General features: G+C 41.2%; 2 protein-coding genes across 3 annotated transcripts in view; one reads left to right on the top strand and one right to left on the bottom strand.

Moving 5' to 3' along the window:
- Window positions 1–528: 528 nt before the first annotated feature.
- Window positions 529–24058, bottom strand: part of LOC122615590 (synaptotagmin-5) — a 53414-nt gene continuing 29884 nt past the window's right edge. Inside the window, exons 1-8 of one of the 2 annotated variants that reach the window (XM_043790595.1) lie at window positions 20185–20488; window positions 4903–5285; window positions 4577–4834; window positions 4027–4516; window positions 3158–3438; window positions 2954–3103; window positions 2636–2776; window positions 529–2422 (exon numbers count right to left, since the gene is read on the bottom strand). In XM_043790595.1, coding sequence (XP_043646530.1) covers window positions 2276–2422; window positions 2636–2776; window positions 2954–3103; window positions 3158–3438; window positions 4027–4516; window positions 4577–4834; window positions 4903–5247 — 1812 coding nt within the window. In that variant the 5' untranslated portion in view covers window positions 5248–5285; window positions 20185–20488 and the 3' untranslated portion in view covers window positions 529–2275. Of the gene's footprint in view, window positions 2423–2635; window positions 2777–2953; window positions 3104–3157; window positions 3439–4026; window positions 4517–4576; window positions 4835–4902; window positions 5286–20184; window positions 20489–24058 lie in introns of those variants that run through there. The other variant, XM_043790596.1, reaches the window with a different exon arrangement.
- Window positions 9034–9719, top strand: LOC122615599. Its single transcript, XM_043790605.1, has 2 exons — window positions 9034–9276; window positions 9334–9719. The coding sequence occupies exons 1-2, from the start codon at window positions 9117–9119 to the stop codon at window positions 9423–9425; spliced, it is 252 nt and encodes an 83-aa protein (XP_043646540.1). The 5' UTR covers window positions 9034–9116; the 3' UTR covers window positions 9426–9719.

Here is a 24058-nt window from a genome sequence, read left to right on the forward strand (position 1 = left end):
ATTGTTATACATATATACATATATTCGTATAATTTATATTTTTAAGAACATTAAAAAATGTATATTACTATCATTTTAATAGGTTTTTCAAAAGTGAAAACTTTCCTGGTCTTTAAAATGATGTTCCTATTAAAACTAAATGGAAACAAATGTAAACAAATCAAACTAAATAAATTAAGTTACAAAATACCAAAACGTTGTCCTTGCTAACTTTTAGCTGAGTCACAAACCGGTAGATTTTATGTTCGCGTTGCCAACTGAACTGCTGAGATGAACTGCTTGAACTGCTTTTAAGCGCCATGTTCAAATTTCCTTTCATTACTTATATGGTTAGCCTTTTGTTCAATTGGTCATCAGATAGCTGAAAATTAATTAAGTTAAAACGAATATATATATTGTAGCTTTTAAGACCCCTGCAGTAAACCTCTCTTTGCCTTTTGTTTGTTTTAGTTATTTATTTACCGAATAATTTAAATTCACATACATTTAAGTTTACATATACATTTCATTCATATGAATATAGGTTGTCTTGTAGTTTGTATGTGTATATATTTATATTTTAGGTGGTGTTAACCCTCATTTATGGTTTAGTTTTCAACAGTGTCCCCATTAGGCTACAATAAATAAACATTATTTGTAGGAAACATATTTGTATGTATATGCTGAATTTGTACATTTCGCTTCGCTTTCATGTGTTGCATTCTTGGATGTCTTATCATTTTCTTATCATTCCGAGTGCATTATTCACGTTCTCGTATATGTTTTAAAGTATCTTCTGCTTAAATCGGAGGTTTTTCAGCATATATCCTGTTGTTGTTCTGTTGTTTTGGTTTATATTATTGATTTCAGCAAAGCTGTTCTTGTGTTTTGTCTGCTCCCGGACAAATTGAAACGATTGTGTAGAAGAATTTGTTTAGAAAAACTTGTACAAGTATAGTGTACATATATTTCATTATATTTATATGCTTGGCTCCTTAGAGTATGTACTTTTTGTCTAGTTAACACGTGCAGTGCTATGTATTTTTCAAGTCTTTGTTTAAGTTTAAATTACACACATTCAGTTTGTATTCTGCAATATTTACTGGGATTAAGTAGCATATTTTACACACATTATAAGGTCGGACTTCCCATAGTTCATACGACAACACCGAAAATACACTCATAGCTTTACGTGAAAAAGAAATTGGCCAACCCTAATGCATTCTCCTTTCAAAAATTTCTTATACTTCATATGCCTCGGAATGCTCGTTGTAAGTACATATAAAATAGGTTCAAGTGCTCGAGAAATGCTCCTTGGTGTTCCTTGTGATAGACGTACTCGGCTGGAAGGAATAAATGTATTTAACTTAACAATTAGCATAAGTTCTTTTCACTTCTCGCACTCGTCGCTTTTTTTTTTGTATTCTGCGGGCTAAGCTGTCAAACAGTCGACGACAAAGCGACAAAACGACAAACGCATACAGGATCGAATGGCAAAAGGACAACAGGATGACGACGACGATGGCAATTTGTCAACTGTCGCCGGCACAAAAGGGCGAGTCCTGCCTCGAGTTTTGGCTTCCTGCATGATTGACGACCATTCACCTATATACGAATTATTATTATTATTATTTATATTCCCGGTGCGGTGTATTCATAATTATTTAAGAAATGCACACTTGAATGCCTTCCTTGAGCGGAGAAGGATGGAAAAGGAGGCGGCAGGCTCCTCAAGTGTCTGCTGAAGTCGATGGAAATGTCAACAAGTCTGGCTGACAGTTTTGGATGTGCGATTACCGATTTACGATTTCCTATTGTATCCGTACGGTACCGGTTTTCTTCTTTGCGATTTGTGTATGTGCGCTGTTTTCCCAAGAGGTTGCACAAAATGCACAGCGAGAACAAAAACCAGAATCAAACCGTTCAACCCATAAACAATTACCCACAAACACTCATAATTCGTGGGTATTCTTTCGAAGATTCTGTCGTTGCTTAGGAACTTTTGATTGAGCTTCTTGGAGGGCTAGTTAGCTGCATATATGTATTGTACATTCATATACATACAATCATATATATATATATAGGTATATATAGATGAGATTTTGATTTCGTAGAACATTATAAGCTTCGGGGGGGCGGCGAACCACCTCCAAAAATGCAATTGGAAATTCACACAGACACGGTTACGTTAGTAGTACACCTATATAGACGCAATGGGGGGAGCAATTGAATGTGTTTTGGAGAAATCATAGCTCGTAATTCATAATTCATAATCCATAACTGATTATGCATGGCCCTAGCGGATGTAGTGCCACATGGCCGTGGGCTTTCGGGCATTGTTAATCATGTCGTGCCAGTGCTGGCATCCAGTTCCACTTTCCTGTGGCCCCAGTCCGCAGCATCCGATTTCCGTGGCCTCGCTCCCAGCACCCACCACATAGATCTGGCGAGATATAAAATATGGCATAAAATATATTAGTATGTAGAGTGGTGGCGGGGGGGATTTCAATTAAAACACGGCCGGGCATTAAACCGGGGCTATTGCCCGGAATTAGCAGCCGTAGCTGTTAAAAGCGGCGCAGACCACCATCGGTTTATGGCCAAGTCCACGTGGCAAAGGCAAAGGCAGGAGCAAAGGATAAAGGATAAAGGTTACCTCGATGGCTGCGTTGTGGAGATAATTTGATTGCAAATTAAACGTGAACGCCTCGTTCCAAATGGGATTGGTGGGATCGTCGGACTTCGTAATGCTCGTCTTCTTCTTCTTGATGCGCTTGCCATTTTGAATCAGGTAAATCTGCAAGAAAATTAAAAGTATTAGTTTAATTTATTGTTGGTAAACCATCATAATTCTATGGCAGTGAATGAGAACATAGATACAATTTTAATTGAACCTACTACATAGAAGTTACTGTTTTCTTCTCATATTTTTTATCTTTTCTACTTTTAATATATGTATAATAATTTTGCCCACCTTGACATATGGTTCCTGGAGAGTATCCAAATTTCTAGCCTTCATGATGACGACCGTCAATCGCTCGGCCTGCGGCAAGTAGTTCAAGGAGCACAGCAGCTCCGGTCGATCCTCCTTGGGCTTCTTGGTGCGCAGCAAGTCTCCCCAGATCTGGAAATATTCTGTATTATAATATGTCCTTATAAAATCCAAACCATTACTCACCTCCACTGACTTGGAGAGATCTAGGCCATCCACAGAGATGCGCACCTCGCCGATGATGTCGTTGTGCGAATAGCGATCGTAGTCGAGCACCTGCAGGATCAGCTCCTTGCCTTGCAGCTGATCCCGGGAAACCGGGAACTTGAAGTGCTGGTCGAAGTAGGGATTGGACTCGCCCCTGTGAATGTGGGTCTGCCGCTTGCGGCTGTCCACTTCTGGTTGCAGCATCAGGCGCACATACGGATCCCGGAATCCACCCTCTTCTATGGGACTGAGATTGTGAGCTTAAAGAAAAGAGCAATTAAAGTTTGTTTAATATAAATTTATATACATATATAAGACATATTGAACTACATCTTATCCTGGCACACATAGCTTAAACAGTCAGCAAACTCATTTGTTATAGTATTACAATATCTTTTCTAGAAAATAAGTATATACCATCAGAATGCGCCGTATTGACATCAAGTTACGTTGTGTGGAAAGAAGAGCTTTGGAATTTAATATTTCCAGCTCCATGCCGATGCGTCAAGTTATGAGAGCCTACGCCGATTACTATAAACTTGATATGAGGAATATATATTTCAAGACGCGTGCCCTTCGAATCGAAGAACATGATACGGCGGACTTTTTGACTCTTCGCAATGGCGATGGCATAGAGGTCAGAACTAAGTACTATCAATACTTATCAAGTGAACAATAGTACTCAGTGCTCAGTACATTTTCATTTTAATATCATTCTGTTTCATTATCCCGTGTATTTAGTTGTATTTTGTAGTTGTGCCAATTTTATGTTTAAAATTGATTATAATAAATCCTTTTAAAAGTTAATGTATTTCTGGAAACCATTATAATCATAACGTGGGCATTACCTTCAATCAGATGAACCGTCAGGTCGAACAGGTGGTAGTCGTACTTGACGCGCAGATGCAAACGACCCACGGCGTGACTGGATTCCGGAGCTGTCAGGTAAACGGGTCCGTCCGGCATCCGATAGAGATCCGGCTGAAGGGCTCCCAGTGGCGAGGCGGGACCCATGGCGGGATCCACGCCGGGCTGGGATCTGGGCGGTATCAGCAGCGGCGAAAGGCAACGACCTCCAGCCACGCCCTTGCCCGAACTGCCGCCTCCCATGCCCGATGCTCCGGCCAAGGATGCCAGGCTGCTCTGCGAAGGACTGGGCGTCCTCAGGTCGCCAGGATCCGCCGAGTGGGCGGGACTGCCGCAGCGAGCGTCCAAGGAAATGGTTCGCATGGGACTGGGTGACCTGGCCAAGTGGTGCGGAAATCCAGGCTCACTGGGCAGCGAGCTGCGTCCGTCCGGTCCGAAAGTCCTTATCTGTGGTGACGAGCCTCGATGACCCTGCGATATTAAGAGGTATTTGTATAGTTCTGTTAGTTCACCATAAGTGGTCCCACATACCGAATGCCTGGATGGGGCGCTGTCCACGCTGCTCTGGCTGGAGATGGACGGCGTGCGCTGGAGGCGCGGCGGAAAGGAGCGGCTCTGGTGGTGCAAGTGCAGCGGACTGTGGAACACTTCGGCTGGTCCGCGCAAGATGTCCGTGCCGGTGGCCGAAACGGTGCCCATGTGGTGATGGTTCAGCCCCATGCCGCCGTGCATTCCATGCAGCTGGCTGGCCGGCTGGATGGGCTGGCATTCCTTGGCAATGGCAACCTCCTGCGGGAATCAAATAATGGCGAAATATTAGAAAAGTCCATGGGACGCAGTAACCCAGTTATAAGAACCTCCGAGTCCGTGGGCAAATCACAGCTATCGCTGACACTACCGGCCGAAACGCTGCCAATTCCGCTGGTGGTCGATGTGACCGAGGAGGCCGACGGCGGCGGGGTCATGGGCTGCGGCGGCGGGGTGGTGGAGCCCTCGCCCATCGGCAGGATGTGCACCACCGAAACACCACCGTTGCCCCCGGCCGTGGTGGAGGCACCACTCCCACTCGGTGTCCCCTCGTCCGCCGAATTCCGATCGAGAGTAACGCGCCGCACCGCTCCCACTCGCTCCTTGGCCATCCGCGACCAGGACTCGATGCGCTTGTGGGCCAGCCAACAGGCTGCCGGACCCAGACCACTCATCTCTGCCCAGTTGTCAAGGGACTTGGGCTATGGGAACTCTGCGGTGAATAGAAAGTTTGGTTGCTTGGCTACCTTGGACTTTTGGCGGGAAAGGAAACTGCTGCTTCACTGATTCGCTCTCCCACTTTACACTTAAAAGACATGGGCCGAAAGTGTAGCTCTTTCAGTAAGGGATAAACGTAGTTTTATAGGAGAGTATAGGTTGGGATAGGATACATTATATGAAGTGCATGTTCCAAATAATAAGATGACTTTAACTCGATCATACATAGAAGTGTGTAAAAGTATGCAGTTAAGAACCTAGTATGTTTACAATAACCTTTACACTAATGCCGCGAATGTATAGTAACTTTTCTGCCAGTGCACCCACACATTTGACCGCTGTTAATCCGCTTACGCAGATACACTCACACGCCATTAGAGTGGACCAACCACCGACGAGGAAATGGAACCTGATGAAATGCCCGGCACGAGTGCGGTTTCAGGTTGAAAGTTCTAAGCGCCCATTAATTATTGCCATGCAGGTCATGGGTGCAGCATTTTAGCATAGCTTCGTAAGAAAACCCCACTTTCGCCTTAAGGGTTGGCTTTTCTCAGTGCATAAAGTGCATTTTGGTCTACGAATTTGAAACGAGTTGCACAACTCAGTGACCACAATTGAACTGCTTTTAATTGGCAGTTTGTGGCTGAAGTTTTGGTAATTTTACTTAACAACTCAACCAACTTTGCAGCTCCCAAATGTCGAAATGACGTCCTGACCTTGCCATTTCCGACAGCCAACCCCTTTCACCCCACCAGCCACCAGCCATATAATTTGTGTAAACGATAGTGAAAAGTTCAGCCATCTCTATGGGCCATCTCAGTGGCAGGTGGCAAATGAGAATTCTTAGGGACGCAGCCATGGCAACTGCACTAACGAACAATGTGCGTCAACGCGGAGGCAGCTCCGCCAATCAGTCAGCTAACTAGTTTGGCCAGCAGCCCCATGCGTCCAAAGCGGATAATGCCTAATTATCCAAACAGAGAACTAAGAATAATGCCTAATTATCCAAACAGAGAACTAAGAACAGTGTATAAAAAGAGTGAACGGAAAGATCGCAAAGCACTCCATTAGTTGGCTTAAATGAGCAGAAATCCCGGTCGTATTAAAGTCTCACCTTCAGGAAGTGGGGAGGTCCAAAACTCGATGCTTTCACAGTGCCAGCTGCTGATGCTAATGAAAGTTTTCGTTTAACTGCTTCCTGCTGCGCTGGCAAACTGCTGCTTGATATTAGACAGCATATCTGCGAGTCCATAAATATGCAGAGGAGGCTGCCACTGCCACCACACGATATCATGAATATGCAGACGCGGCATTCCTCCTGGCACGAAACACACAATTTCCAATTCCCCGGCGGCCGATTTGTCCTGCAGTCCGCAGTTCGCATTTCGCCTTTTCGATTTCGTCTTTTGCATTCCACTCCCAATTCCACACCCAGAATTTTCACGTTTTTCGTTACGCAGCGTGGCGAATGGCGAAATGCGAATTCATTGGCATTCGAACACGCCCAAGTGGCGTTAAATAGATGGAAAATCAGGCATATATACCCATATCCCTATAGCGAGGATCTCGTGCGACGAGGGGTTGCGCAATACAAAAGTAAACAGAAAACTTATTTTTCAAGTATTAAATAAATTAAATGAAATTAAGCACGTGTAGCGAATGACATCAAAACATGGCAACGACCCTATCTATACAGCGAGAAAAAGGGAGAGGCACAAGGATACAACTGGATGCGATGGAGAGAAGGAGACGAAATCAAGGACCAACCCTCAAATTAGTTTGGGATAATAAAAATGTGCTCGCTCGGTCAAAGAAAAATGTTGTCCAAGTCTTTGTCGCACCGCACACCGACAAGCACCCCGTGTTCGTCCTTAATGTGTGCGTCTGTGTGCGGTGTGTCCTAGATCCTGTAAAAGGATTTTTATTGATTTCGCAACATTACTCTGAGTTATTCATCACATTCATTGCTCTGACTGTCGCCAATTCGGCTGCTGATTTCTGAGGCGAAGTCAAGCAGCTGTCGAGAAAACAGTTGTACCTATAATTCGTTGAAAGGGAATTCGATAAATAAACATTAAGTAAGGATAAATCTGCAGAGGTAAGAGGTAATAACATTTTAACTCAGCAAATCCTTATTACCTTGGAAGCAGTGCTTTTTGTAAAATATTTATTGCCTATATACCAGATATTGCCTTTGACCAGAAGTACAAGTGCTAAGCTAAAATTAAGCATAACGTTGATATTGAAGAAATCCCTTTCCGGATGTTACAATTACTCGAAATTATCCTTAAGCGTATCTATTAAGGAGCTGAGTGGGGTGCTTGTTAAATGAATATTTCAGCAACAGCGGATCGAAAAGTGTAATATCAACAACTATTTACACCCATGAAACGACAACATAAGCTAGTAATTTGGGTGTCAGTTTCGGGGCTTTAAAATGCGCTCGCTAATCCTCCTTTGATCCCCTCGAGTGTCATCCAAGTGTGCTGCACATTTTAGGGGGAGTTCTCCAACTGCGAAAACATCAACGATAATTCCATTGAAATGCAGCCAACCGCACCGTTGCTAATTGACACCTATGTAAACTGCAATCAAAGCGACAGGCAGCCAAGCCCACAGTTTTCCACACTTCCCACCCCACATGCAATGAAAATGAACCAAAAATCCTGGCAAAAATACCCAAAAAAAATGGGAAGGGAAAACTAAAACCTCTAATTCAAAGGCAGCCGCACCCAGGACTATTTAAACACAAAAAAAAGGAGCTGAATGTGGCAGCAACAACTGCAACACATCATCGGCGTATCAACGGTCCGTGTTGCGAGTTGCAACCCTCAGGACAATCGAGTAGATAAATATGAAATTGAAATTTTCCAGCTTGTTTGATATTGCTGAAGGATTGATTAATGGGATTTCCACATCTAGTCTCACTCACTCTCTTTTAGTGCTAGAGCATTTCCGCTTCGTTGTGCTAAACTGGCTTGAACTTTCAACTTTTCCAATTCACATTTTCCCCTTATTTTCTTGGCTTTGCCATTTTTCCACGAAGCTCTTGTTGCGTTTTCCCGCTCTTGACTGTCGGTTATGAGCTTGCACACTAAGTGCTAAAACATTGGCTTCAAACGTGGAATAAATGTGTGTATGTGAACATGGATCAATAAGTATATTTGAACACGATAATCTGCCAGAAAGCAGCTTAAACCCAGAAAATACTGACAGACGCCAAAGATGTTTGTTTAAACTAAATATTTCACATAACGTCCATAAGACTCTTACTATTCCTATGAAATGTATAAAGATACAGTACAAAGCCACAGAAAATAGGAACACTAAGCCAATTGGTAGTATAGGAAGCTTAAGATATATATATGTATATTGATTGTAGGAGCAGAGCTTAAAAAGGTTAATGAAATGAAAAGTTTGGTTCATTTTCTAGTCCTGTTTGTTTATTACTTAATCCTCGCTTTTTCTCTGTAAATACTATATATTCTATTGCAATTTGCGTATATGCAGCTATATCCGGAGAAATTAATCTGAAGCTGGCTGAACTTTTTCGATTAAAGTGTTTGCGTTTTGGTGGGCGAGTGCATCGCAATCCGGCTGCATTCTAATTAGTTCCTCAAAGTCATTACAAACTTGTTGCCCCTTGGCGGCAAGGAGTGTTCGTTCTAGTTTTATAGTGTTCTGTGCTCTCGGCATGTGAAAACTTTGAAGCGAAACTTTCGATTAGCAGGCTCCGATAGTATGGTTCACTATTTTGTATTACACATCCCTTTTTCGTTCGTAGCAGTTCAAAATTATAACATTTACTCAGTTAATTTCTTCCGAAATGAGTGGAATTTTGTTAAAATGTCTGCCCAGAAAGCAGATGCTCCATCAATCACTACTCTTTGCGAGGGGAATGGCCAAGAAGAAGGACCAAAACCAAGACACCGAAAAGGGCAAGAAGACCTGTGCTAAGGATCAGTTCTTTGGCGGCTGCTTTAAGAGTGAGTTTAACTACTTATTAAAGTGGTTCCATCTTTTAAATTGAATGCTTTTCCCAGAGTCTGAGCCCTTTAGGAGGGAGAACAAGAAGCAAAAGAGCAAACGCTGTCGGGATCCCTGCAAAGATGGACCTTGTCGCCCCGAGAAGTGAAAACTGCAATTACAATTCCCGTCACTCCAGCCTCGTTTAGTTTCCATTTCCGAAGAAAATTCCCCACAGGCAATGGCCGCGTTGAAAAGAATATGCCAATACTGATTTCTCCAGAAAAATTCAGCTGGCTCTTTTATACGGAAAGTAATGAAGTGACTTGAATTAAGCTTAGCCCTTTATTGCGCACTGTTTTCATAGGAAGAGAAGTTAAAACCTTTTAAATATTCTCTGTGAAACTAACCCTAAGTTGGAATCAAATCGTGACACAAAGATAAATGCGACTTTCGAAAATTCCATTCAACTTTTTACCGCTCTCCGCGAAAACCCATTACACTTTACATACGCGGATGAGCTACATCTGCAGTTGAATCCTTTTGCGGGTTGCAATGTATCTATGTAGGTGCCACAATCGCAAAACAAAAGATACGTGAGGTTGGTTGTCCGGTGACAAAACACTCAACACTCAGCATCTGTTGACACCTGTATGGGTGGGTGTAGGGGACGTCTCCCCTTCTCATGAACCCCTCCCCCTTTTTGGCTGTCACTGGCAGTCGGCGCCTGTGGCTGTGCCGCATACATTTTAATCCTATTAGCACAATAGTTACTGTTATTCCATATTGCAGTAATTTCTCTAGATTGCTCTCCCTGCCACAGACATGTCAGCTACAACACCAATGTCCTGTCACTTCCACTGCCCCACTTCCCCACTCCATCCGACGTCCTTGAGCTTGACCAGTATCCCCCCTTTTAAACCAAGGTTAAGCCAAAGCCACCCACCCACACAGGAAAATGGAAAATGTGGGGAGAAGTGGTTGAGTGGAAATTGTCATCGCCGTTGTTGTTTCAGTTTCTGTTTAAGCCCGCACTGCTCGTGCTTCAGCTGCTGGTTTTTTATTGTATGCACAAATATCCTGCGGTGTTGGCCACTGGACAGGATACTTAGGTGTGGTCCTGCAGTCTTCGAATCGCTGAGCGCTGAAAGCTATTTTGCGTGGCCAGTCCAGGTGCAAGAGGCTTCGGCTGCTTATTTGTGCGCAAAAACGAGACAAAAGTGACAATAGCTTGGTCACCGAAAGGCGGTGACGAGTGGGCAAAGCCTTTGGTCTCAGAAATGGAAAAGGTTTTCGCATTCCTGAGTAGAGATTTACTGGGGCTCATTTGAATTCCAAAGTGAGTGGAGAGCCAGCTGGCAAAGTGCAATCATAAAGGCAAAATAAACTGAGGGGCACCCAGTTTTAAAATTCCCGGAGAAAGGTGTTTTAAGCAAAGCGCTTTTCAGCCAAGTAGTTTTGTAACAAAACACGAAGTTTAAAATGCAGAATTTAACAGAATATTACAAACATAAATGTACTTTCTCCCAGAGAATTTAATATCAGCCTAGGTAAATCGGAATCCACTTCTTAAATCAAAGGAAAAGGATTCTCAGCCACAAAAATAATTTAGTTGATTTGCCTGAATAATATATTCAACAAACTGAAGAATGTTAACTGCCAAACAAATATTTGTGTTTATTTAAAATTAATTTAGAAATCTCAGTCCTCTACAGTTTATTATTATAAATAAGTAAGTACATATTACCAGAAATGAAAAGCATTTGTAAGATAAAATAGTACAAATTAAGCCAAATAATCTTTGGCTGATTAGAGTTTTAAAGTACATTCAATTTGAAGAAAGTCCATATTAAAATGAACAAATGTCACGCTTCAAAATGACTACGAAATTAAATTTAAACTGAAAAGCAATCAGTACATCAGTACACATTTCATATTAGCATTAGGATATTTATGCAAGATATCTATGGACCAATAAAATTCCGGGAACTAATAGATACTCACTCTTCCCAGCATACTAAATAAGTTTTCTCGTATAGAGCCCCCAAACGAGCCATCACTTCATTTAAATGCAAATTTATTTAGTTTAAAACTTGCCAACTGCGCCAGGTCTTTAGGGCAAACTTTGCTAACTGACATGTGTCCGTTAGTGGAAACTACTGACAAACTCATTAGGCGCTCAGACCTTGGGCCCAACGCCAGGCTAATCTTTTTGGCCAAAAAAAGGGCAATTAACAATCAAATTAGGTATGCACGTCGACTTTATTGTAGTTTGGACAAAAGCCAAACAATTGGCCGGGATAACTTTTGACACACGTCGTCTAAGCCGTAATCTGAGCCGGGAATGAACTGAACTGGGAATGCCGAGTCCGGAATGAGGAAGAAGGACTCCGGATTCCGTATACCGGATTCAGGAACAGACAAGAGGCGGCAGACAAATGAACGACAAACACACAGAACACACACACACAATAAGATTTCCGCTGCATAAGTCTTTTGTAATCTCATTTAAATAATTGCGGCCAACAACAGTGGAAAAATGGAAAGCGATATGGCACAGCTAGCAAATCCGCAAATCTCTGCTTCTAGCCGGACGGACGGACAAACGGACGAACGGACAAACGGACGGACAGCCATTTGAACGTAGCCGGAAATTAAAATGTAAAACAGCAGCTCATTATACGCTCACCTACACACACACACACCAACACAAAAGGAGGAGGGAAAAGCAGATATGCAATGGAAAAGAGATGACGACAGTGGAAGGACCTTCAGCCAGGACTCACTTACACTGCCAAACGGTAATTCATCTTGCACTTTTTGTGGCTTGAAAGGAAATTGGGCTGCTCGGTTTTACTTCTTCCGTGCGTGGCACTTTATGATCCTGCCACACAATTTGTGCTGCCTCTTATTGCCCGACATTTATGGGGGTTATTTTGCGAAAGGAACTAGCATGCCAACTTTGTGCCCCGTCCTTGGATGCACTTTACTGCCACGTCTCCCATTCCCCAGAGCCATTGGTATAAAACTAGAGTTTATTGCAAAAGCGAAAAAGCGGACGGCACGTTATTAATACGGGCTTTTATTTGAATCCGGTTCAGTGAAGCTTTAGAAACTAAAAACTGTGAATGGAAAATATGGCAGAAACTGCAGCAATTGCACACTCTGATGCTGGTTCATTGTAGCTAAGTGTATAAATTTAATTGTTAAAAAATAAACATAACATACGATATTATTTTTCGTTTGTGCTTTTAATAAAAATAAGTTTTTTGCCACTTTCGGGGTATTTCATCATAGCAAAACATTTTATTGAGTTTAGATTGCACTAAATTTGTTTGTCTAAATAATCAAAACAATAAGCCAAAGAACTTTGCGAATTTATCCCGAGATTCGAAACTAAAAGAGAGTTTGTGTGACTAAAGGCAAACGAAAAACTTTTTCGTCGCTCTCGCATTTCGCCATTAAAAAGTTAAAGTTATGCACGGCCAGCCGAAACATGAAACGATACAGAACCCCATAAAAGCTAAGCGTGGAATAAAATAGTTTAGCAGTTTGGAGGGGGTTTGCAACAAGTGCTGCCAGTATTAGAGAACAATCGTCAAGGATTTTCAACAGTTTGGCGCACATATTGTTATGAGAAAGGCGGTGGAAAATGGCGCAGTTATTGTACCCCGATCGAACACACTTGTGTCCTGGCAGTCCTTATAGTCCTGGCAGGGGAAACTGCCGATGATAATCCGCTCATCAAACGTCAATACGGCTCTCATCGCTGCACGAGGAAGGGAATACCCAATGCCCGATGCCCAAGTACGGATGCCTGTCTGTCAACTTGTTTACAAAAGGAGAGATGCGAACGAGTCCTGCCGCAGTCCTTGTGGGGATGCCCAGGATACCCAGCGACTGCATCCGCAGCCACCCGGAGGCAAGAAATTAATCACCAATACAATGGAAATTGTGCGGCTGCAGTGCATCGATTGCATTTAGCTGCGGCAGCTTTTCCCGCTGCCTCCATCCTTTCCACAATCATTCTACTACGAATCTCTGGTAAATAGCCCTGCGGCCACACGCAGTGGCTTACAAATGGTTTTGCCGGAATGTGTTTAATGCTATTTGCCCCATTCTCAGCTGAGGCTTTTTTGTGATGGTATTACTTGTTTCGGGGTTGCCGTATATGAGAGATATTTTCAATAAAAACGATTTAAGATCGCTTAGTTCATTCAGAAATGGATTATAAATCCGTAAAAGAGATAGGCACTTAATGCGTTTCCTGTGCCGAGATATGCATGGAACCTGTCTTTTTGATCATATATGAAAGTTAACAAACCATGAAATTGGTCATTTATGTTATAGAAGCTCAAAATGTAAATCGATCTAGCTTTGTTTGTCAGTTTGTCCGCCTGTCTGTCCGTCCGTCCGTTTGTCCATTTCTCCGTCTATCTGTCCGTCTGTCAGTCTGACTATCTGTCCGTAGAAAAGTCAATGTATCGGGAACTTTCAGAGCTAGAAAATGTATGTTATGCGGATTCCAGTGAAGCCTTGGTGGTGCAAGTTGGTTTCAAAAGACTTGCAGAAGTCCACTAAAGCCTTGCTGATTGTTATTTATCCCGAGTGCTGTATTATAAAAATAGCTTTATTGATTAGAGGAGCTAAGAGTACGAGAGAATGGTAAACAATAATAATGGCTTACTTATCCTACTCATCATATATTTTAAAGATTTGATAGCCAATTAGTATAATGGAAAGCAGCATTCCCCTTCCCACCATATAAGTGCTGCCAATTTTCCCAGTTCAGTTAGTTGTCAAAATCCGTTAGCAAACATGCTACATTGACAACTCCCATGCGCTACCTTAAGTATACCGACAATGGCAATTTTCTCTGCGGTTTGAATGAAAAACAAAATCAGATTCAATATTGCCATAAACAAACATACAATGCAAGCAGCAGAGGCAGCAGTGAAATGGGGAAATGTGTGTTTGGCAAATGTATTTTGCAAATCGCTGTGCGAAAGGATGGGATCGGATCAAAGCAAATCAGCCGCCGCCTTTCGACAATTTGCCCATTTAACCCTTCGCAAATCAAAGGACTATTGTTTGGGGGCCTGGCAGCAGAAATTGCACTGCGATGCATTGACATGATCCGATTTGCCATTCACTTCAACGAGATGGATGCTGATGGCGATAGCAAATGCAGCTAGTTATTTGCCATCAATCTTGTTAGGGACCAAGAAAAGATTTGCCCGACTCGCACACTGGAGTGTGGCGCAAATCAAGGACATTCAGCGTCTTGAATCCAACCTCCTTCGCCGAGGACCTCCTAAGGACCCACTGCTCGCATATTCCTATTCCCCCGTGGCACATCAACTTTTCCAAGCCCCTAAATGCTGTGACGTCAATGGCCTCCGTGTCTCGCTTCAGCTGTTTATTTGTTTACTTTGCCCAAAAGAGTTTCAATTAGGCGCAACATTTTCTGTTTCAAAGTTTTAAATATAAACAAGGACCATCTACATTTTGCACGTTTTTTTCGCCTTCGTTCGCAGCGATAATTTCATTTGGCTAAGCCAACTTAAATTTTGTTGGACAGTTGATTTTTGACAAGGCAGTGACCTTGCGAGGAAACTGGATAGCATTTTCAAAGGTAAAATTAATGTTGGTCATTTATCGCTTGTATATAAATATTTTACCTTATACTGCCAAATACTTTATGTATATTTGTAAATTATACAGACTCGCAGAATAAATTAATTAAATACAAAGGCACAGAGTTTTTGAGAACTGTTAAGGATATACATTTCCATATTTTATCATGCCCAACCACAATTTAAATATAAAAGCTTTCACTAGGCTTTTGATAGTTTAAATAAATGGCATAATTAAACAACAATCGAGTCACCAATAGCTGTTTTTATTTAAATATTTGCATTGGTGGCATTGCTAGCTAGAACCCCCATTTAATTGATGCTGCCACCGGACGCCATCGAAATACAGAGTTTGTCAATTAGTTCTTGATTTTTCGCTGCACCTGATGGACATTTCAATTGTCAGTTTGTGATGGGCAAATTAATTAGTGCCTGAAATTTGATTGCCATGTGCCATGGCAACAGGGCTCCAATTTTTGGCCCCAGCTTCCTATAGCCTCCACTTACTTTCCCTGTGACCCCGTGTACAAAAAAGGTCCTGACAAATCGATGAGTTGGGTTGGCTTGTGTGAGTGAGTAAGTGAACGTGTAAGCCCGGAATCGTTATCAGGACATCATTTTTGGCTTTCATCTCTCTGTCGCTGGGTCTTCACCACCTCCGCTCCGTCGCCCATTGCGTTTTCCTCGAATTTTCATCGTTGTCAACTGGCTATAAAAAATATTTTGAAAACTTTCTGCTTGCATAAGCCTGAGTGCGCGATGTGTGTGCTTGGCTATATGGATTTCGCCCGACGGCCGTGGCCCAAAGACTGGAATCAGGTTTCCATATCGCGATTGCCGCCGCCAATTGCCTGCGAAAATCTATTGCAAAATTTACTTGGAACACAAAAAACGCAGGACCGTTTTATGGAAATCCATTCTGTGGCAATATGAGAACCAAACTGCCTCGCAATTGTATTGCATTCGAACTTTTATGTTATTCTTTAATTTGATTCCGTTGACTTTCTGTTATTTCTGTTCGTGCGCGATGGTTGCTTTCCATTTATTTAATTTCTCCGAGGAAAAATGAAAATATTTCGTTTTGATGGAAAAGTTGTTTGAAGGAAACTTTAAAAAAATCCTTTCAGCTTTCGTCCGTTTGCCACGAAAAGTTTTCCTTTGACGGACATACGGCGAATGCAGAATTGGCTCTTTCTTGGACTGCCGACCACTATTGATTTTGGCCAACTGAAATCCCTGCTCTACGTGATTCCATTTCCATTTCAGTGGGCGGCGGTGGCTGGAGTGCGGCTTTCACTCCGCGCCATCATGCATCTTAATTGCATTTGCATATTGCACCGACCATAAGTGCATTAAGCCTGGCCAGAACTCCCAGCTGATGCTGCAACATGTCCGCACCCACACCCACATACCACACACACCACACACCCCACACACACATCCGCTCGTCATGGCCATTGTTTATTGTTTATTTATTGCGCTTTTAATTAACTGCAGACTGTATCTGTGCCAGTTTTTTGCCCATCCGCCCACCTCACATTTTCCCTTGACTGTTGTGAGTTTGCCCTTTTTTTCGGATGACTTGAGGCCCCTGGTAAACAACACTGGCCAATTGGCACACTCAGTGGAGTTGGTAAGTGCACAAAAGTTAATTACTTCTCCGCCAAGAGAAAAACTTTAAGTGGTCTAAGTAAAGCAAAGGGTATTTTGTGGAAATTTATAATAATGAATAAGGTTGGATACGATAAGGTATTTTTATCTTGAGATATTTGATTTGGAAATTTTTGTTTAATAATTACTTATTATGTTTCATGTTATTCTATTCTATTTTATTAAATTTATTGGTAAACTCTTCCTGTAGCTCACGAACATCACCTCTCGACAAAAAAGTGATGCATGCGAAAAATAACTGGAACTGATAGCTTTGAAAAAGTAAATCGCATTACGACCTTTTCAATATTCATTGAATGCTGAACGAAATTTTTTTTGCATCACTGTAAGCCATGAATAAGCGGATTATTACACAAAAAGCTAGGTATCACTTTTAAAGTTTTTCCGCTATTTTTTCCTGTTTGCCGCTTTGCACACATACGTGGTGATTTCGCACAATACTGTTCTTATTTATTTTATATTTTTCAGCCTTTCATTTATCATTTCATTTCATTTAGCTGAAGGCAATCAAATCAATGCCGTCCAATCAAATGTGCAACGGAAATCAAGTAAACTAATTTAAGTGCACATACAGTTCGTTTCAATAAATCATATTATGGCCCACCTCTCCACCTAACTAAAAAATATACAAATTGATGGAAATCTGCAAAAACAGATTTATGAATAAATCTTTTAGAACTTTAACCTGGTTGTTTAACCTTGTAAACAACTATTTACTTGGTATATTTCGGAGTAGAAGGAAATTTGTTTGGCGGTATGCTGATATTATAAATATTTAAATTATTATGTAAATCCATTATTTCTTTTATAAATAAATAAGCACAAAACGAATTCGAAATATATATTATTCATGCATTGTTTCTACCAGATGTAGGATATATTTTTCCCTAATCACCAGTTTTACTCTCAGTGCATTTATGACCATTTCCAGCTTGTTGAGCTTTTGGACGGAAATGCATTGGCTAACCAAGAGGGAAATGGGGACGAATGAACGGGGATGAATATCCTGGGGGCGGGGATAACGCAATCAACGCACACATACATACATGTGCCATTTGTATGCATGATAACTCCCTTCTTTATGAAGGCGCGTGGGTGTCGCTATACATGTGTGTGTGCGTGTGGATATTTTGTATGTGTATGAGGCTATTGCCAAGGCTGAAGGATATTTGGCTTAGATGCAGCCAGAGTGCAACTCGCATGCCAAATTAAGATTTACGACTTGGATGCGAGCAGTCAGCTGGAAAGATAGGAAGCAAAAGGAAAACTCGGAAAAACAACGCAAGAAGGAAACACCAAATGCAACTGAAGCATCCACTTCAATATCCCCATACCATTATCCTTCCCCCTTCCCCATCCCCTTTCCCTTCCCATCCCATTTTTGTTTGGCCGTATTCTCTTGTGTTTTTTTTTGGCCCGTGACTCGTTGCAGCCATTTTCATCCTTCTAATTGTGACAAATTGTGTGGCACATGCAACATGTTGTACGTGCATGCGTGTATTACTGTGTGAGTGTGTGTGCCAACGCGTGTCACTTGGCCTCTCACTCGCACACACTCGCTATCTCCCTCACGCGGGCTGCCATTTATTGTTATCCACAAAATGCTGACATATTTTTCTATTATACGCTGCCTCATTGATATAATTTATGGACTTGCTCCCAGGCAACCATATATGCATGGGTGTATACATACATATATATTTAGAAGGACTCCCAGAAGCCTTTCGTGTGCGTTTTCAATGGATGATGAGGGGGGATAGGATAGGAATAGGGATAGGGATGCTGCTGAAGCACGTGAGCAACAGCAGGAGCAACAATAACATTTAATAGGGTCATGGGAGCAGAAATGACTGCCTAAACATGCTCTGAATTAACTGCTCATTCATACACAACAAAATCTGAACAAAATTCCTAAAAAACTTTAAGAAAAAAAGAAAATGGATGGAAAAGATGGATGGATCAGAAATAAAATTAAAAATTTTATCATCTTGTTGAACTTAATCTCATTATTGTTTTAACGAATACTTCTACACTTGAATTCGGAGGTTGGAAAATCAGAACTAAAACTTTAAAGTTGCTTAAAATCATTTTATCATCTTGTTCCATCACCTTTCATATTTGCTATTTATTTATTTTAAAGGGAAAAACTCGATTTTTACTCAACCCATTTTGCAAATAATGTACTTTGTACTCTCCGAATCATACCACTTATTTTCTTTGAATTTTAAGAAATTAATCCGTAGATATCACCTTTTAATATTTTTTGCTGTTTCGTTAGGAATTTCCATTTGAAAAAATTCTGCGTAGTGTAGGGGCTCGCCATCATCTCTGGTTAATAGGGAAATTCCCCTGCCACAAAACGAGGCAGATGCTCCATTAACGCTCCCTCGCAAAATAGGAGACAGCCCCAAAGAATTTGTGCACTCGCCTGATTCGTTATCTATAAATAATTATATTAACTTTGCTTTTTGCTCTTGACTAGGCCAAAACACAAGCAGGAATGAAGGATGGGCCGAAGGACTCCCCTGAATTACTCATCAGTCAGCGAGCTGCATTTTTATCAGGGACTGGGATAAGAACTGAGTTCCTTGGGACCGCGCCTAGAATCCAGCGAAGAGCACAGGGCGCCGTCGAAATTTTTGCGGCATTTCCTCGATGGAAAGCAAAACAGTGGAGGACAACGAGACACACAGAAAAAAAAGATCTAACTGGTAAAATAAGGGGGGATATTCACTAACGAAAATATATTAGTCAAATGTATTTGTGGCTGCTTAGAATTGATTATTTTAACTAGTAAGTTAATAATTTCACAGCATGTAAGTCTACTTTAAATCAAGTTTTTGCTTTTAAAATAATTGAGGTAAATAAATATGTAATTAAATGTATGCAGCAACAAGAAAGAAGTACTGGTACAAACTACTTCCCAAATTTTCTCTGAATAATTTATTTCTTATTTTACAATAAAATCACCAAATTGATTTTAGTTTAGGTCGCGAAATAATCATTTCTAGCAAAAACAACATATATGTATATATTTAGCACTTAAATCATCAAACAATAGACATATATAATTCGATTAAATGTATTGCTTTATATAAATAAATAAGTAAAATAATCCTATTTTAAGCCAACACTTAATTTTTCTATATGCACAGCTTTTCATCCACTCTCTTCCTTGGGACACAATTTGCCAGTTTGGTTTTTTCTCTGCCTTGACGTGGGGAATTTAATCGAAATTCCACAGATATCCTAATTGCAATTTGGCCATCAGATACGAGCCCCACCTCAATCCATAGTAAAGGTTATGCTTTCTGCCCCACCGAAAACAAAAACTAATTAATGCACAATTAACTTTCCATCACGGTGTGTTCAATTAACTTTCCAATTAGCCCAAAGCAAACAAGATGCAGGCACTTCAAGATATATATCTATAGATATTTATAGATCTATATGTAGGATAAGGCGTTGCCCAGCTGCTGACACATTTGATTTGCTATGAAAATGAACTAGTAAATAATAGATGAGACGGAATAAGTTTTCGGTGCGTGAAAGTTTGCTGAAAGTGGGGGCAAGTGAGAGCGAAATCGGCGAAGCAACAGTTCCAAAAGGTCCTTTACCTACTTGATATTTAGCTTTTTATACTCTTCCTTTTAAGCCACAAACACAACAGAAGGGATTAAGCTTGGTTAACATTTTTCAGCACAAAACACTTGGCCATATTGCAGAGTCACACGGACACAGACACAAACACCGCCGCAAAATATATCAAAAGCAATATGTGGCAGCCACAACGACTGCGACACGAAACTCAATTGAAAGTTGCCTCTTGCCGTCCATTAATTGGTGTTCAGCGATTTCAGTTGTTGCCTCTGGCTTTCCTACAATTTCGAACCGTTCGGTGGCGAAAATCCGGTGAGCGAACTGTTCTTCACTTGGGAGCTGTACGCGTGCTACTGATTTTCCATTTTCACGCAGAGCCAACAAGTTGCAAAAAAAGGGAACTTCATTCGAAAGCACTTCGTCTTCGGCCTTGCCAACTGCCAACAGCCGACAGGAGCAGAAGCAGCAGCAGCAACAGTGAATGCTCAACTGCCCCGAAAATGATGATAATACACTCAAAAAAAATGGAGACTGTAAATTATAATAATTTAAAAAAAGTAAGAAAAAAGCCCAGTTTAAAGAAAATCCCTTTAGACCTTACAAACACTTAAGAAAGATATAAATAAAACGTACTGTTTTACATTTATCAACCCCTTTGGTATTCAAAAGAAATTATATCTTATAAAGGAAATGTTCATAAATATTAAAAATACTCTAAGAATTTTCTTGTGAGTTGTGAGAACTTAGCCAGAATAATTTTACTTTGCAAGAAATACTTTTTATAAACGCATTTATCTATAAATATTTAATCTAGTTTTATAAGATAACATAAGTTTTTTTTATAGTGCTAGAGCAACAACAAAGTACGCACACAGACACAACAAGTGAGAGAGAAAGTATCAATCGCGCAAAGCTCCTGCTCCTTTGGCATTGAATTCTTTCAATGCGAACTTCGAAAGCTTTTTCGCAACTTGTTGCCTTGTGCGTTGCTCAATCAGCTGTTGCTCTCTTTCTCCCCCTTCTCCCTTTTACTTTATTCCGATTTGAAGAATTTGGGAGTGGTTACTAAATTCAATTAAATGGAGCATAGTTTTGGGTAGAAAACCTGACTGGTCATAGCCCCTGACTGGTCATTATCCTGACAATTAAACTTGGCACAAAGGAAACTCCAGGACCTAGGTGATTAGTTCGAAAAAGCTTTCTCCAGCTCTTAATGGTGTGCGTATGTATGCGCGACTTCACCTTGAAAGCTCGCAGAAGTGAATTTAGAGAGCCAGAGATACAAAATGTATATCCCTGCATGTGTATAGGTGTATCTATATGTTTGTGTGCGTATGCCAGTGATTCAATTTGTTGAATACTTTTCGGCGTTTTTTCGTCCTAATGACCGCCCATAACTGCGGCTCGAGTTACCCATAAGCAGCGACCTTAATTGACGCACACAAGTGCGCCAGCAACTTTTTGTGTTCTGCTCTCTCTCTCTCTGCCATTGCCTGATATACCCAGCACATACCCCCTTTTCCGCCCAGCCACCTCATTTACCTGTTGTCATCGGTGCCCCTGAAAAAAGAGACACAACAACACGAAGCCAGCCACGAAGAGAGCAAGTCCAACGTCCAACGGCCAACAACGGCTGACATTGAGCAAGCTGCAAAGTAAGTTTACCCATGGCAATGGCATCGTTCTGCTCCCACCTCCCAGGTCCTTAACACCCTACCTCGCGGTATATTCGTCCTTTAAGTGCAGAAAGCCAATGGAGGGCTCCTGGGTCCTGGGCACTCGGTTCGCGTAAGTCAAGGCGTACAATACACACCCTTTAGGTTCAACTTTAAAATCAATAAAGACATTTTCACAGACAGTAAGCCAGATCCCTCCTCTATTTTAATATGTATCTATTATAATAAATATGTACATTCAAATAATATATGTATATACAAATAGTTTTAATAAAAATATAAACTAATATATAATGAATTCACATTCAATTAAAGATCTCTTTTTATGGTAAGGAAAGTGTAATTAGTAATATTCATTTGGCATCAACATACCTCAACATATACTTCCAATCTATGTATTTTCTATCCATTTCCCCATCTTATATCTCATAGCGAGTAGGGTATCTTCCTCACCAGCTTGTGCATCCCCAACAGAACCTAGTTTGCATTGTGTTTGCAACAGACAAACAGAGCGCACTGGGTGGCGATGGTATGGAGATGGTATAGAGATGGATGGTATGGCATAGGGACACCCCAAATGGCTTAGCTGAGTGTTTGTCCATAACCTAAATGTGTGCATATATTTATGTTTGTAAGTCGCTGGGCCCGTGGATACTTTATGTGAATAGGAAACTTTTCAGGCAGACTTTCGAGCTCAGCATGGCGGCAGGACAAAGGCAAAGGACACTGGACTCAGATGTGTACAGACGACCGCAGGATATTCGCTTAGACTGGCGAACAGGGGCGTGGCGAAATGAGGCTTGTTCTGAAGAGTTGTGCGACGCAAATATAAATGCGATTGCCAAACTTTTAAAGAAATTTCTAAGCCGCTCCTATTGCTGGCAGGTGTATGCACAAACTCGTTTAGTTAAATAGTCAACTTGTGCGGAAATGTATTCAAAATAGGAAGTTACAAGAATTCAGTTTCTGCTATTAAATATGTAATATAAATTAATTCCATTACTGAAAAGCAACAAGGAATATAATATAGTGGCTATATTATAAATATTTATAAACTTTCTTATTTGAATGCGTATTAAAACAAATAACTGTGAACATTTTTTAAAGAAATTCATAAATCAGTTAATTATTTTACATTCGTTTTTAAGACAACAAACTTTGTGTATAATTTTGGTTAGTAACTCCATCACCTTTTAGATTTGTCTTCAATTTACTAATTTCTCTGCCCGCGTTGACCTCTTTGTCCTATTCAGAGATTAATGACCATTTAATCGAACTTTATTTTTCTCCGACTGCAGTAGAAGTGTACCGTTTTTGAATTATTCAGACCCCCGTTGCCAATGGAAAAAAGTTTTGGCCAAAACCATCGACAGGGGGCTTAGCTTGTTGCTTGTTGCCTGCTGCACATTGGCCCCTATCTGTTTTCCCTCTCATTTCCACACTTTCGCCAAATTTTCCCCATTTTCCCGGGGCTCTCGTTTCGTTTGCTCTTGATTTTTTTTTTGCTGGCTGGATTTGCGATTCTGTTTCAGCAACAAGTTGCTTACATTTCGTAAGCCCGCCAGGCCACCTGTGCCAAACGCGGCGGCTATAACCCATTTTCATGGGACGGGAGATCTTTTGGGAGGCGGAAAGTGGGTGGGTTGCATAGTGGCGGATTGGCATTGGCGAAAATTGTCAACGTAGTCGTCGCCTTTGCCCTGCAGATATGCTGGCATATTTATTTATGTGCTCTGCCATCTCGCTGTTCGCAGTTCGCTGTTCTCGACTTGATTTCATTTCATCTCTGGCTGCTTTCTTCTTTTTCCCACTTATTTTCTTCTTTTTTTATTTTGGCTCTTTTAATAACAAACATGGCGGGCTGTTGTTTTCTCGTCTTCGTTATTTTTGTCGTATTTTTCGAGTGAATTTAGGCTTTCTGTTGTGCTTCGGCAGATGTTTTCCTCCAAGGGTTTCGCCTTTATACCCCTCCGCCACCTCACCACCATCTACATTATCCTGACTTTAATCTTAAAGATTAGCCTGGAAAAGGAAGGCGTTTTCTGCTCTTTGGCACCTCGTTTTTACAGCGCTAGGCTTAGACAACCCATTTACTACTTTTCCGACAGCAGTTCATTCACTTTCAGGCCATTTTCATTTGGGGTGTGTGAACCTTGTTCTTTGTTTTGATTTTTGTGGGCCTAGATAGACACTGTCTATCATGCTCTACCAATTTTAAA

Source organism: Drosophila teissieri, chromosome 3L (genome assembly GCF_016746235.2).
Source record: "Drosophila teissieri strain GT53w chromosome 3L, Prin_Dtei_1.1, whole genome shotgun sequence".
NCBI classification, from domain to species: domain Eukaryota; kingdom Metazoa; phylum Arthropoda; class Insecta; order Diptera; family Drosophilidae; genus Drosophila; species Drosophila teissieri.

Coding starts and splice junctions, on each gene's coding strand:
- LOC122615599 (XM_043790605.1), top strand. CDS start 9,117: ATGAGTGGAATTTTGTTAAAATGTCTGCCCAGAAAGCAGATGCTCCAT. Junction 9,277..9,333: donor CTTTGGCGGCTGCTTTAAGA/GTGAGTTTAACT, acceptor TGCTTTTCCCAG/AGTCTGAGCCCTTTAGGAGG.